This window comes from Nerophis ophidion, linkage group LG08, assembly GCF_033978795.1.
Source record: "Nerophis ophidion isolate RoL-2023_Sa linkage group LG08, RoL_Noph_v1.0, whole genome shotgun sequence".
NCBI lineage: Eukaryota > Metazoa > Chordata > Actinopteri > Syngnathiformes > Syngnathidae > Nerophis > Nerophis ophidion.
The window spans coordinates 47,183,558-47,200,198 of record NC_084618.1 but is presented as its reverse complement, the minus strand read 5'-3'; the positions used below and the strand labels follow the sequence as shown (position 1 = coordinate 47,200,198).

The 16,641-nt window shown below is 39.4% G+C and overlaps 1 protein-coding gene across 3 annotated transcripts in view; it reads left to right on the top strand.

The window, feature by feature from the left end:
• The first annotated feature begins 6,851 nt into the window (after positions 1-6,851).
• bms1 (BMS1 ribosome biogenesis factor) overlaps positions 6,852-16,641 on the top strand; it is a 42,848-nt gene continuing 33,058 nt past the window's right edge. Inside the window, exons 1-7 of one of the 3 annotated variants that reach the window (XM_061908703.1) lie at positions 6,852-6,866; positions 8,836-9,016; positions 9,098-9,288; positions 12,381-12,460; positions 12,652-12,840; positions 12,920-13,062; positions 16,312-16,433. In XM_061908703.1, the coding sequence (XP_061764687.1) occupies positions 8,844-9,016; positions 9,098-9,288; positions 12,381-12,460; positions 12,652-12,840; positions 12,920-13,062; positions 16,312-16,433 (898 nt within the window). In that variant the 5' untranslated portion in view covers positions 6,852-6,866; positions 8,836-8,843. The other 2 variants (XM_061908702.1, XM_061908701.1) reach the window with 2 other exon arrangements.

The window sequence follows — 16,641 nt, the reverse complement described above, 5'->3', positions numbered from 1 at the left end:
AAAGGAAAATACTTATATTTCGTAACATATAAGGCAGGAGTTCTGCAGGGACTCCACAGTTTAACAAGCTGAAACATTGTCAAACAAATGATATCATAAAGTGTGATTATTACTCTCAACATTTGTATTCGAAAATTGGATGTATTTTCAGAAAATAAGTTAAATTTTAATACCATATTTAAGGTTTTTCCACTTTTTCCCTGACTGACAATAATGTTGTTTTGATGCTTGTACATTTATTTACAGCAATGTCAATACACAATTCAATTACCACAAATTGATTAACGTGGACCTCGACTTAAACAAGTTGAAAAACTTTTTCTGGTGTTACCATTTAGTGGTCAATTGTTTGGAATATGTACTGTACTGTGCAATCTACTAATAAAAGTTTCAATCAATCAATCAATCGATCAATCAATCAAAACAACACAAGTGAGTCATTTAACAATCAAAATGACTGAATACTTAGTATTGTACTGTCAAACTTTACTGTCGCAACTTTTAAATATGCATTATGGCATTGTACTTCACTCAATCAACTGGATAGGTTGTTATTGTGTGTTTTGTTTGCCAGGTATTTGGTTCAAACAAGGGGTCATGCATCTTAAGAAAGGCCCATTTCTCTTTTAACGTAATTAACAATGCCAGGTGCATAAAGCCAAGGTTGGATTCAAAATCTCGACTTCAATGAAACGTCATTAATACAACACGCAGATGGCATTAACATAATTACAATAATTTGTAGTGAAGTACAAATGCTTAACATTCAATTCCAGCTTCAAAAGCTCTGACGCAGGTGTTGTTGTTTGTGGTTGCCCGTAGGAATAACTATGTCGAGCTTCATGAATATGTTGGCTTTAATTAAGACTTCAGCAGAACAGCAATTGTACATACCACTGCTTGAGAGGGTGGTAGTAACTGACTTTTCGATGTGCACACCCTGGTGGTGTGTTCGATAATTACAACAACAAACAGTCATTTTACCAAATGATCTACATCCTTCCCTTATAGTTCAACGTCTTTAAGAAAGAAACAAAAGAGGATAAGTGAAATGAATATCCATATGTAACTGAGATCAATTCTCTTAACTGTGTAGGGTGAGTACAAACAATTGACCATCTGTATGGAATGTCTACACAAGTCATAAAACAGCTAGAAAAAATACTATCTCAAAATAAATCACACATGCATTTTTCTTTTCTTACTGCACATACTTTGGATGGGGTCTGCAAACTCGACCTGCACGTAAGCTGTGTCAGTCTGCGTCGTGAATGTGGGTCGAATTGGTGATGTACTTTCCGTTTGCCTAATCACTGTATTTTCTCTCAGTGGTGTGGGAGGGACTAAGTCCACCATGGTATGTCTACCATCCTGAGAGTCTGCTTCGTCGTTCTGGAACGGTATTGGTGGTTGTTCTTGAACCGGGAGGATGTGGCGACAATTCCTCCTGTATCTTCTCCCATCAGACTGGATGATGTAGGAACGTGGCTCTTCGCACGACTTTTCCACTATTCCTAGTCGGTCATGTACAGCAGGAGTCTGCATACGGATCACTTGTCCTTCTGCCAAGGGAGTCAGTGGGCGACTTGATTTGTCGTAGTGACGTTTAACTGTAGTTCTCTTGTTGATTAGTCGAGCTTGTACTTGTGTTGAGTCTTTTGCTGTTGGCTGTAATAGTCTGGTACACACTGGGATGGCTGCACGCGTTTGTGTTGACATTAAACGTTCGGCAGGGGAGCCAAGGTCTGTATCTCGGGGAATGTTTCTGAGGTTAAGGAGGTTTAGGAAGACCTCAGTTTTGTCCCGGTGGGATTTCTCCATCAGTTGCTTGGCACTCCTGACAGCTCTTTCCGCAAGTCCATTCAACTGGGGAAACTCTGGGCTGCTGGTGGTGTGGATGAAGTCCCACTCCTCAGCAAATTTCCTGAATTGCTCACACTTGTACTGTCTTGCATTATCAGATAGCAGTGTGTGTGGTGTACCGTGCACTGAAAAATGTCTTTTCATTTTGGAAATTACAGCTGTCGCTGTGATGTTTGGTAGAAGGTCAATTTCAAACCATCCAGAATAGGAATCCACTATCACCTGGTAGTGTTGTCCACGCCATTCAAAAATGTCTGTAGCAACTGTGGACCACGGAAGGTCTGGAACTGGATGAAGATGAAGTAGTTCTTTTTGCTGATGTGGTTTTGTGCTGTTGCACACTGTGCAAAAGAGTAGTTCTTTAGTGATGTCTTGTGACATTGATGGCCAAAATATGATACCTCTTGCTCTGCGTTTGGTCGCTTCAATGCCTGGGTGACCTTTGTGTACAATCTTCACGTACTCTTTTTGTAGTGACGTTGGAATGACTGCTTTCTGCCCTTTCATGACAATTCCATCTTCCACAGTGAGTTCGTCTCTGTAGGGGAAGAAAACTTCAATGGCAGGCTGCAGTTGAGTCTGTCTGGCTGGCCATCCACGCTGGACAACTGCACTAAGTGTCTGCAATACTTCATCCTCCTCCGTGTGCTTCTTGAGCTCTTCCAGGCGGGCTGTAGAAATGTAGCTCACAGACATGACGTCAAAAGAACCGCTATCAGATGGGCTCCCACTGTCTGTTGCATTAGGGGCTCTTGAAAGAGTGTCAGCTAGGTACATGTGCTTTCCTTTTTTGTAGACTAAGCTTATGTCATAGCTTTGCAGGCGTAGCAGCATCCGCTGAAGACGGGCAGGGGCATTGTGTATTGGTTTCTTCAAAATAGTAACCAACGGTTGGTGGTCAGTTTCTACCATGGTGGCCTTGCCATACACATAGTCTCTGAACTTTGTGCATGCAAACACAACAGCTAGAAGCTCCTTCTCAATTTGAGCGTATCGAGTTTCTGTTTCTGTAAGGGAGCGGGATGCAAAGACTACTGGCCTTCCATTTTGCATGCAGGCAGCTCCTAGTCCAAAGCATGACGCGTCACAGGTCAGCGTGACTGGCTCTTTGACATCGTAGTAGGCCAATGCTGGTGGATAGGAGAGACATGCTTTCAGGCGGTCGAAAGCATCTTGGTGTTGCTGGAACCAGCACCATGCGGTCTCTTTGTGAGTCAGCTTCCTCAGTGGCGTTGCGATGTCACTGAGGTTTGGAATGTACTTGCCAAGATAGTTAACCATTCCCAGGAAACGTTGAAGTGAGGTGACATCTGTGGGGACTGGCATGTCTGTGATAGCAGCAGTTTTGGAGGGGTCAGCTTTCAAACCTTTGCTTGTGAAGATATGACCAACGTAGCATACTTGGTCAAGTCGAAATTTGCATTTCTGCGGGTTGATTTTGAGGTTTATTTCCTTCACACGTTCCAGCACTTTTTTTAGGTTGGCGTCATGCTCCGCCACATCACGGCCTCCGATGATGATGTCATCGACAATGACTGAGCATGGATATCCAGCAAAGAGCTGATCCATTGTGCGCTGGAATACTTCGCTTGCTGAGTTAATGTCAAAAGGCATGCGAAGGAATCTGTAACGTCCAAAAGGAGTACTGAATGTTGTCTTCATTGAGGACTTCTTGTCCAGGCAGATTTGCCAGAATGAATTGTTTGCATCTAGCACTGAAAAGACTGTCGCCCCTGACATTTGTGCTGCTACCTCCTCCACACTTCTCATGGGGTGGTGGGGCCGTTTTAGTGCTTCATTTAAATCTTTGGGGTTGATGCACAATCTGATTTCTGATTTGCCTTTCTTGTGCGCAGCGACCATGGATGACACCCAAGCTGTTGGTTCGGTGACTGAAGTAATAACGCCTATGTTTTCCATGCGTTTAAGTTCAGCTTTCACGCAGTCTTTCATCGCTACGGGGATGCGGTGGGCCGGCCTAACAAGTGGCGGCACATTGGGGTCCACTGTCATTGTGTAAACAACTGGTAGTTCTCCGATTTCTTCACTGAAAATATCTTGGTATTGTGTGAGGATCCGTGCGCTGAACTCTTTAGTGTTCTCTGTGGTGACATGGTGCACCTCAGGACTCAACTTGACTAGCCCCATACACAGGCATGCACGGAAACCTAACAGTGATGTCACACTTTTATCCACTAGGAAAAATGGCAGTAAGTGGCGCTGTCCCTTTAAAAAGCATGTCAGCATAGCTCCACCTTGTGTCTCGATTTTGGCTCCTCCGTGAGCAACCAAATTTGTGCTTCTGTATTGTTTGGCGAGTTTCATGACGCTGTTTACTCTATTGAAAGTCTTCAGTGACATTACATTGCATTAAGCACCTGTATCCACTTTTATTTCGGTTGGCATGTCGTTTATGTACACTGTGACAAATCCTTCATCTTGGTCTCTTTGTTGTGGAAATTTTCAATTTCTAAGCCATCCACGTAGAATGTGTCATTTTCACTTTGGCTGTGTTGATCCACTGTCACATCATGCACAGACTGTCCATAGCACTTCCATCCATCCATTTTATACCGCTTATTCCCTTTCGGGTCTTGTTTGTGGTAAACTTAAACTGACTCTGTGGCTTTGACATGCAGCATTTTTTGTAGTGATTTTGTTTCTTGCAGTTGTGACATTGTTGTCCAAACGCTGGACACATTTCCCTTTTTGCTGTGTGGCTCCCTCTACAATTGTTACATTTTGTGATAATCTGGGCAATTTTATGGTATTTGCCTTTAAATTGCTTGTATTGTGTGGGTTTAATCTCATCAACATTGGTCGCTTGTGTAGCCAATGTTGTGATATTTTTCTCCGTCATTTCGTGAATGCGGCAGATTGAGATTGCCTTGGCAAGAGTCAATTCACTGTCCCGTAGTAATGTATTTCTCAGAGTCGTTTGTGATGCCACACACAATTTTGTCACATATGAGTTCGTCAGTTAGATCTCCAAATTGACATGTTTTAGCTTTAATCTTCAAATCACTGATAAATGATTCCATGCTCTCTCCATGCTTTTGAATTATCGAGTGGAACTTGTGCCTTTCCATTGTTTTGTTTGTTTGCGCATTGCACATTTCTCTGATCTTCCTCTTCAGACACTCGGGATCTTCCCGCAACTCCGCAGGAGCGAGAATGGCACCGCCCGCGCCGGCGGCACGCACTTCTGACGCGTACATAAACGAGCGCTCCCTCTTGATCGCTTCTGGACCAGCGAGGTTTAATAGGATGTATGCACAGGTCTTTGCGGGTTTGTCCGAGTGAGCAGCAGCAATGAAAATCTCATATTCTTGCTAAAAAATGCGCCAGTTCTCCGCGACACTGTCGTTGAGAACGACTGGGTCTGGACGACAAAACCCGTCCGCCATTATGGATCGGCGTGTCCACCGCACAGGATGAAAAAAATCTCCGGCGGCAAATTTTAGTACAAAAAGTACTCACAGGCGAGAAGCTTGTCCACTACTCTGACACCATGTTGTTGTTTGTGGTTGCCCGTAGGAAGAACTATGTCGAGCTTCATGAATATGTTGGCTTTAATTAAGACTTAAGCAGAACAGCAATTGTACATATGCACTGCTTGAGAGGGTGGTAGTAACTGACTTTTCGATGTGCACACCCTGGTGGTGTGTTCGATAATTACAACAACAAACAGTCATTTTACCAAATGATCAACAGCAGGGTTTTTCCTTTTAGGTTCAACAGCCTCTTGATATAAGCATGCTAATGAAAAAAACGGAAATGACAATGGAAAAATAAGATCTTGGGGATGATGGGAAACTGATTTCATAGCTTCAACTTGATTTCTACTAACAAAAGAAGCTGTAAAGATAATACTTTACTAACTTTAGATGTATTACACTCGTATATCATTGTTATATAAGCCTTTCAAACGCATTCAGGCATCATTAGTCTATAAACTAAAAAAATGGTATTTACTTACGGCGTGGCCGTGCGCAACCCGAAGGTCCCTGGTTCAATCCCCACCTAGTACCAACCTCGTCACGTCCGTTGTGTCCTGAGCAAGACACTTCAGCCTTGCTCCTGATGGGTGCTGGTTAGCGCCTTGCATGGCAGCTCCCTCCATCAGTGTGTTAATGTGTGTGTGAATGGGTGAATGTGGAAGTAGTGTCAAAGCGCTTTGAGTACCTTGAAGGTAGAAAAGAGCTATACAAGTACGACCCCTTTACCATTTATTTATAATTTATCACTTTGGGTACAAGCGATAGAAAATGGATGGGTGGATGGATGCGGTATAAAGGCAAATAAAAATGAAGAGAATTAGAATCATGAACGGGTTTGAATACGACTTTTTGTTATTTAGTGCAAGAAAATGTGTGTCTCTCTGATTGCCCAATGCTAAAGGACCAATCTGTATTTTGATTGGATGAACAATTACGTTCCAACCCACTAGCCAGGTAAAATCATCAGACTACAGTACTGTGGTTTGCTGCTATCTAGTGGTGCAAATAAAAAAAATAATTTGCACCATTCCAAAGTCCAGTGACATCAACAAGGTCAAGCTAAAATTGTTGTATTCTTTTGCAGCAAACATAAACAATTTTACATGTACTGTATATCTCAGCTTCCACTATATGGGTTCAAATATAAATCAATGACAGAATGTTTGTGGCTCAGTCGCCTTAATTGATTATGAACGCTCACTGAACTATTTTTGGGCAATTAAATGCATCATTTTTGGTACACCATATATATTTTTAAAGAAAGTAGTAAAGTTAGGCGAATAATGAATAGAAACGTTTTTTTTAATGACTAAATGCAAATTATTTGCCCAAAAACACAATGTTGCCAACACAATGGATCCATGGGCATTACAATTTAAAAAAAAAAGACAGTTAAATTTAGAGCTGGTTCTCTTATGCTCAACTGACTGTGAAACGGAACCAATAAGTTGAATAGTGTTTCCGCTCGGACTATTTTACTGTAGGCACGCATTTCTCTTCCGGGTAAGTTATCACAGGACATGTGGGCTACGAGAGTCGGCATATACGTCCTAGTCGCGTTTTATAGTTTTTGCTATCTTTTTTTCCTATAATGAGGATTTTATTTTTATTTTTCCTCAACATATGACTGGTGTATATATACCTATATAATATAATTAACTACGTTTTTTATACATTAAATGTGTTCTTGGAGCAGGCAACCGAAACGTTTTATTTACCTGCATCTTTCATTAGCTGTCCTTCCTCGCCAGACTTTTAGTATTCAATGGAAATAAATACACGTCTTGTCAGTACGTGATTTTGTGGACATTTCCAGGTGAGTGTAACAATAATAACTTTACAGTTATACATTTCAGTCTTAAGTCATTGATCTTGTGGATCCACGTGGATGTTGGTTTTGGGTGTTGAATTGACATTTTCCAATAGTGGCTTTATATGGTACTGTACTACACAGTATTGCATGTCATTACGTAACCACATATACTGTTAAGTTATTTGCGGTGTGATGAATGATCTATCTGTGTTGGCCCGGTGATGAGGTGGCGACTTGTCCAGGGTGTACGCCGCCTTCCGCCCGAATGCAGCTGAGATATGCTCTAGCACCCCCTGCAATCCCTAAAGGGTCAAGCGGTAGTAAATGGATGGATGAATGTGGTACCATAAGACAGGACTTGAATTTGCATTTGCTATTGCTGTTAAACTGTGAATATGATCTTTTTTCAAATACATTTTACATAGTGTTGAACTTTCAAAAGTAATTCAGTTACTTTTTGATAACAATTTCAAAATGCTAAGGCAGCCTTAAGGACTATTCAACTCAATAGTTTTGGGGGCCACATTTCCACAAAAGGAAGGACTGGGGGCAGACTTGTCCCTTCTCGAGTATTCTTATTTTGTATATTCCTGATAACCGGTGTCCTCAGATGGGAACATTTGAAATTTGTTTTTAATTTTTTGTTTGTTGTTACTAAATTCTGAAAACATAGCCCTCTATGTATAGAAGCGCTCTGCTGTTTTTAAGGACCAACTGTAAAAATCATTTATAACAGTGATCCTAAACTTTTTCCCACCAATTACCACCCCACAAAAACACTTGGTTCTCCAATTACCACCGTATTGACCAACATTCAAATACAGTAGCATAATAAGCCTTAGTATTCATTAAAAACAAAGCAGTGGTTTTATTTAACATGTATATTTAATATTTTTGGCCACTCTAACATTGCACACAGTTTGAACAGTAACACTGTGTTGAATATTTATTTAAGTGATTCTTTGGCGTACCACTGGATGGAGCCTGCTTACTACTTGTGGTATCCATACCACAGTTTGAGAATCACTGCTCTATATGAAAGCACTCAAGTGTTTTAGGAATCTGCTATAAAAAAAAAAAAAATCACTGAACGTTTGTTGTCATTACTGGGCCGGATTTGGCCACCAAGTTACCAGTTGAGTAGACCGGCTATATACCAACATACGTTACTTCTACTTCCTTGGCATCAGCTTTCATTACACATTTTAGTGGTATTCTGCAAATATGCAGTAGTAGCCTTTCAGCTCTGTGAATAATGAACCAGGTTATTGTTTGTTTTAGTTTTTATCTGGGCCTAATTGAAAGAGCTCCAATAGCTGACTGGGTATTGAGGGCATAATAAATTGAACTTGCTGTGTAGGTGTGTGTAGCATGTACCACTGCACCTTGCAAATGTGATAAAATTAAAAACATTTTGACACCTTAAGAATCAAAAATCAGGTTCTCACTTGCCATTCAAACATTTTGTTGTCTTAAAAGTCATTAATAGTCACACTGTTACTATATTTAATGGCAGTACTTAAGCTACACTGAGAGGATGCTGAAAGGCTGCACAAAATACTGTAGAAGTGTACAGTGTACACTCCTGTATGTATGTTGCAATTTGATTTATTTAAGCAATTATTACATTTTAATATATTTTTACTGCTTTTGTTTCAGTAGGCAAAATGGATGGGAAAGTTAAGGAACAAAGGAAACATCAGTTGAAACACAGTGGACCAAAGGCGGAGAGGAAAAAACTGAGGAAGCACGGAGACCCCATAGAAAAAGATGAACGCAAACGTAACCCCAAAGCCTTTGCGGTGCAGTCCGCTGTACGCATGGCCAAGACTTTTCACAGGTCTGTGTAAATGAATCGATGATGGTCTATTGTGTGTACATGATAGACACAATATTGTTAAATATGTATTATTGTCTACAGGTCTCAGGATATAAAGACCAAAAAGCACCATATCCCCCTGGTTGACCGGACCCCCTTGGAGCCTCCTCCTGTTGTAATTGTAGTAGTTGGCCCTCCTAAGGTGGGGAAAAGCACCCTAATACGTTGCCTGATCAAAAACTTCACACGGCAGAAGCTTGGGGAGATATCTGGCCCAGTAACTATTGTTTCGGGTGGGTTGAATTCATGTGTTATGGAAAAATGTATTGACTCAGGATGTAACAGTAATATAAATACTACTGTATTTCGTTTTTAGTCTTTTCAAAATACCGTGACGTGTGATGATATCAAACGAAAACTTGTTTTAGTGTATTTATTTCTGCCTTTATAGCGTTGGCCGGGTCTGTAAATAAACTACATCTCACAGAACCTCAGATACGGCATAATGGGAGCGTGGAATTTAAGTGTGTTAGTACTCATTGTAGATAAGAAGAATTGTTTTTTGGACATTAAATCCGTCGATAGCTGGTTATGTTGCTAACAGACAGACACACATGCCCAGGCCTAAAGATAACCTCTTTGGCAGAGGTGAGAAAATCTGCGTTTTGCAAAGCAAAGAGTGACACTTTTGTTTCGAACATTTCCAGAGCCAGCCAGTCTCGTCACACCACACGCAGCAGGAAATCACCCCAAAAAATGTTTAATGCGGGAAATACGAGTAAACAAAAACTAATTAATACATCCTCAATCCATGCATCTATTTTTCTACAGTGGAAAGGCAGGATACACCCTTTACAAGTCACTATCTCATAAACAGTCACATAGGGAATATATTTGAAGCAAGCGAAGCCAAACACCAATTTATGAGTTATTTACATTATTTAAAGTTAAACTGTGATTAGGTGGCGACTTGTCCAGGGTGTAAGCGCCTTCTGCCCGATTGTAGCTGAGGTAGGCGCCAGTGCCCCCCCGCAACCCAAAGGGAATAAGCGGTAGGAAATGGACGGATGGATGGAAATTGTTCATTATTTTTCTGAGAAACAACATTTTCCAGACTGATATAAAAAAATGACCACTGTTGAAGACATTGCTTCCCATAATGTAAAAGTTGAAAGACACTAATCTGTACATTATTGTTTAACACTGGATGTTTAAATTGTTACTTGAAAGACATTATCTCTAAGTAACTCTTTTTAATATTTGCTTGAAACAGTAGATGTTCCTGCACAATTAATTACATGGACTATAAATATTTGTTTGTATTAATAAATATGATTAGAACATTTTAGCATTATGTTTGTGTTCAATTACAGTCAACGTGTTTACACTAAACATTCCTGCTACTTCATTTTACACACTATCATTTTTATATATCGCAATAATTTTGTACCGTGGCTTTATTGCCATATTAATATCGTACTGTGACATTTGATATCGTTACATCCCTAGTATTTACACCATAGATGTAACGGTTTTAAATATCACGGCTTGGTAAAAATGCCATAGTGTGTAAAATGAAGTGGCAGGAATGTTTAGGATAAACACACTTACTGTAATTGAACACAACCAATGCTAGAATGTTCTAATCATATTTTTTTACTACAAACAAGTATTTCTAAGTGCAAATAATTGTATAGGAAAATCTACTGTTTCAAGACAATAAAAAAACAAAAAAACTAACAGTTGAGTTGAGTTAAAAGTGACAATATAAACATCCAGTTTTACAAATGTAAAATAATAATGTAGTGCAGGGGTGTCAAACATACGGCCATAACCGGTCTGCAAACAGGATTAATCCGGCCCGTGACCCGCAAGATCAGTTTGTTAAATATAACGAGCTGAATTTTTTTTTTGAAAGAACTGCTGTCCTAAATTTGTCCACTGGATGTCGCAGTAGCAATTCAAGTGTAACCCATGTCACACATAACAGTGTTTAAAGATGGCTTGTTAGCTGACTTTATGCGCCCTCCGGATTGGCTGTTTCTACTCTAATCACCGCAGGTGCAAGCAATCAGCTGCTCCTGTTGTGGCTGACTGCAGATGGCGGCAGTATCGACACACAATATCTTCTTTCCTTGTAAATTATCCACTCAACAGATATAATAAGGAAACTGTAAGATGCAAAGACTAAACTCAACTTGACCATCAGCTGTGTAGTTAAGAGTCCCATGCAGCGTTTGCAATTGGTTGAATACAGTGATGCGCTCCCTGGACTCCATTGTAAAAATGTTTGTTTCTTTATTTGTTGTTTTTATGCTTAAATCTACTAGGTTCACATTGGTGAAGTTTGTAGTTATGTTACCTTGATTTCGGCTGTGGTGTCATTTTGATAATTGTTTTGTTTATATTATGATTGTAATATTTGTATGATGATAACTGAATGTGTTATGGCAGTTGCGGATTTCCCTGTTTTAGAGTTTCTTATAACTTTTACATTATGGGAAGCAGTGTCCTCTATGGTGGTATGTTTTTTATATAAGTCTGGAAAATGTTGTTTCTCAGAAAATTAAACCAACAATATAACTTTTAATGATGTAAATACGCGCCCTCCGCGACCCCAAAGGGAATAAGCGGTAGAAAATGGATGGATGGATAATGTAAATACATGTACCTCATAAAATGTTTGGCTTCTCCGGCTTCAATTATCAATCATCTTTTTTTGAGCATATGACTTGTCCAGCCCTGACCTTTGCCTAAGTGCAGCTGGAATAGGCTCCCCCCAAAAATAACGTTTTAGTTTATGCTTATTTCCCGCATTTAACTTTTTTGGGGGTGATTTCTCGCCGTGCGGTGCGACGAGACCAACTGGCTCCGTGTTGCCCTTAGCAAAACACAGACTTTTTTTTACCCTCGCCAAAGAGGTTATGTTTTGGCATGGGTTTATTTGTCTGTTTGTTAGCAACATCACTCGAACCAGTTATGGACAGAAAACACAAAACAATTCATGTTATGTACAATAAGTACAAACACACTTTTCACTTCCTGCTTACGGCGTTCAACGGCCCCACCTTGCCGTTCCAGCGCTGCACACAGGATTCTGGAAGATGTAGTTCATTTACAGACCCGGCCAACGCCAAAACGCTAGAAAAAAAACTACACTCACTAAGTTTTCGTTTACAGTCATATGTCACATTGAGAATACTTTGAAACAGAAATATTGCGGTATTTTTAATACTGTTACATTCCTAATTTACACTATTTACTTCTAGTTGTAATTGTTCTTATGCTTTCTTTAAATTTAATTGAAAGAATAATAGGTTTTTTTTGTAAAACACTACAAATTCTCCGTTGTTGACGTCTCGATGTAATTTGACTTGTTTTTCAGGAAAGAAACGACGTCTCACTTTCATAGAATGCAACAATGATATAAATACAATGATTGACCTTGCAAAAGTTGCTGACTTGGTAAGTTTGGTAGACCGTACAGCGGAACAGTCAGTTTGTCAACATCCATCCAATCAGTTTTAATGTTTAAACCGTTTGTTTCCCCACATTGCTCAATCACAATTTAATTAGTCCGTTTCAGAGTTGGTCAGTGCTGTTATCAGTTCTGTTGATGAATTCAATGAGCTGGAACAACTGTATGTCTTTTTTAGGTTCTGATGTTGATCGATGCCAGCTTTGGCTTTGAAATGGAGACGTTTGAGTTTCTGAACATCTGCCAAGTGCATGGCTTTCCTCGTATCATGGGTGTACTGACTCACTTGGATTCCTACAAGAACAACAAGACACTCCGTAAGACCAAGAAAAACCTCAAGCATCGCTTCTGGACGGAAGTCTTCCAGGTAAACACTCACACCCTTCTAAGTAGTCATGTATAATCACACTCAGAATACTAATGTGCCTAATGTGTGAAACCTGCAGGGTGCCAAGCTCTTTTATCTGTCTGGTATGGTTTATGGCGAATATCAAAGGCAGGAAGTAAAGAACCTTGGTCGCTTCATCTCTGTCATGAAGTTTCGTCCTTTGGTATGGCAGACATCCCACCCTTATGTGCTTGTGGACCGGTGAGCCCTCCTCCTTCTCCGAAACATAATACTACTTTTATGTTTACTATTTGTTTATAATAAAACATTCAGGTGTTTACTCCAGATGTGTGTATACTAGACTAGTGCATGGTACATTCATTGCTCATAACATGGGATTGTTGTGAGTGTAAGCTGTCATGTTAAACGGTTGTATGGTCTTGGCGACCGTACTGCAGCTCAGTTTCAATCTACTAGAAGCATAGATCTTGGGAACCAGAATTGGGGCTCGTGGGCCAAATCTGGCCCACTGGGTCATTTAGTTTGGCCCACCAAAGGGTGGGATTTTTAGGGTTATTTGCATTTGACATCTAAAATTAGGGTGTCCCTATTCAATATTGATATAAGAGGGTGTGATATTAGCTTAAAAACAAGTATCGGATGATATCAGTTTGCATGTACAATTTCCGATACAAACAGCAGCGTGTTTAATTGTGCAAAGTTGGACTGCAAGTTAACATCAAAAGGTCCTCCACTAAACACACAAGGTTAGTCTTTTCTTCTATTTGAGTGAAATGTTTTCACAAAACTGTTAAAAATGTTAGGCTATGGGCTAGTAAAAGCTAGCAGCTAAGCACACATGCTAGACAAACATGATAAGTGTCATTCACTGAACAATATTGCAGTCTAAAACAGCTTATTTGTGAAAATAAAAAAGTATAAAATAATTATAGTTGGATATTGCGTATTACACATAAAAAATCTCGAAGGCACATTAGAAAGTATCCAGTAACAAACGTTTCCTCATCGTTCAACTTGGTGCGTCATAAGCTTAACTTCAAGAATTGTTGTGGCCACCAGGTGTCGCCAAAACAACTGTTACCACTCCACGACAACTTAAAGACTGCATAGGTCTATCTCAGACGGTTAATAATAAATAGGTTAGTGTTTTTCATAATGACCATTATTCTCTGTTTGACAAATTTCCCTTGATCAGTTTTAACATTTTTAACATTGTCCCTGCACCTCCACTCGACCTTTTAAATCATTGGCACAAACAGTAGTCAAAATAATGAAAACAATAAAAAGTGCTGACGCAGATATAGAAAATCAATTAGTTTCTTGCACCACTGAGACATAGGCCCATGTTAACCACATTGACATTCATTTTTAAATGCTGAATAAAAGAATGCCGACAGTCAAACTAGGAGGCAGTTTTCGTTTTTGTACATTTTTACCCTTAAATACACATGTATTGTACTCGCTCCGGATATGCATTTTCGCTTTGCTGTTAGCGTTACTGTTGCAAAGTACGTTGGACAACTGTCATGTCTCCCAGAATTCCAGAAAAAAGGCTGATCAACTGCTTAAGAAAATCACAAATATTTCTCAACAGCATTATTAGTTCTAGGCACACTCAAATACTCCCCACACCCAAAACATAAGGAAAAACCTAAGACTATTTTTAAAAAGAATTCAATGTCTCACACACACCTGACCTTTACACCAATGGTGGTATTTTGAAAAGTGATTGCTAGGAATTTAGTTTTTATCATAACCTACATCCGCAAAATATTAACATTTACAAAATGGTATTTCGATAATGGTTATATTATGAGCTTAATGAATGAAAGAACGTTAAAAATGACCATGACATAACTATACCAGGGAGTTTAGCTGTGACCAACTACTGTAGTTTTTCACAATAGGATCATTGGATAGGCTAATGTGATGGCAAGTGACACAATAGACATTAGGGTTGTACGGTATACCGGTACTAATCAATTGAAATCGGTAGTATACCACCTTTTGGAAAGTACCGGTATCGTTCTTTCATCTTGAGCGATGTTTTGCGGCAGTGACTACAGAGCTGAGGTGCATAAAGTTGAGCATGTCAAAACACACACACACAAAGGGCATACAAGTAATAACACCTTGGAAAGGAAAAATGGCAAAAAAACTACTATTCTACTGGTTAATAAAGAGGGTGGGTGAAGCGCAAGATGGAGGTATTTGGGCTTCAAAACTAACAATAAATGTGACTCTTTAACCAGGGAGGTACCGCGTTGCAGGTGCTGTTTTACACCTTTTTTTCTTGTCGGCTCCCAGACCATGGTCAAGGAGAGCAGGGGAGACGTTCTCTCCAGGACTGATGTATTGTTTGGAGGAACACCCTTCACTTTAAAATGGGTCCGTAAGGTTCCGCTGTTAGGCCGGAATGACGAGGCTGTCGATTAGTTACAACTTGGTCACTTTATTTATAATTTCCACAGGGCACAAGCGGACATCCACTGCTATTAACACTCCTGCACATGCTAGCACTACCTCTCCTGACTTGCTCACTCACTTACTCACATCACTCACCTCGTATACTGCCATTCTTAAAGAAGCACACACACACATACGCTACTCTCACAACAGCTGCTTTAAAACACGCCTCGCCAAATGTGGCAAATAGTATTAGCACCTTTGGTTCAAACTTAGGTAAACATTTAAATAATAAGCATTCAGATCTGCACAAGGAGTTATACAAAGTGACAGGTAATAATGTAGTTGTTACACCTGTCCTGCTGTTCGGTCTGGTGCAGATTGTAGTCGAGGAGCACAGGGCAGACTTTCCTTTCAGGGTCGATGCCATTTCAATGCCATTTAATTTATATTTTAATCTTGTAAAAGTCTTCTTTGACTGTGAGTGTTTAATGTAATGTAAGATTATCTGTTAAAATAAAGCCAATATTGACATTTTTCATAGTTCCTTTAATTTGGAAAGTATCAAAGTATCGATATACATTTTGGTACCGGTACTAAATTATTGGTATCGGGACAACCCTAATAGACATTTAATTGTTTAATTTTTTTAACTTGTCTAACCAATGTTAATTAGCCAACAATAAATACAGTAGTTACTGCCTATTTAAGGTTTTTGCTTAATAGTAAATTGTGCCAGCTATTTGGACTACAGTACTTAATTTCTCTTCAGTAAATATAATACAGGGCTTGTTGTTTGTTTACAAAAGTACTGATTTTGTACATCTAATTTTTGCTTATGGGTAATTTTTGTAAATAGAGCACAATTCAACAAATAATGTCTTTCTGTAACTGTTTGTAAAACACATTATTCAGATTGTTAAAAATATATTCTGTGTACCTTGACATTTGGTCCAGAAGCCAGGTGTCCCTGCCTAGCTATTACTCATAAAATGTATTCAATGTTGGCAGGTCTGGGAATCTAAAAAATATATTTTGTTATCTATGCAATTCTCTAAATCTTTTTTTCCTGCCTCCACACAGAATGGAGGACCTGACTGACCCTGAAAAAGTCAGAACTGACCTAAAGTGTGATCGGACAGTTTCGCTCTATGGCTACTTGCGAGGCACATGTTTGAAAAATAAAAGCCAGGTCCATATTCCAGGTAGATATGCACAATATTTTTAGTGCCTTTAAAATTGCTATATAAAATATGTTATTACTCTAACTTACTGTATTATTATTATTATTATTATCATTACTATTATTATTGTGAATTGCTCTTTGGGGAATAATAAAGTACTTATCCATCAATCAATCTATTTGTTCATTAAAACCTGAGTGGAAGCTCATTCCATCCTCCAAAAATAAAA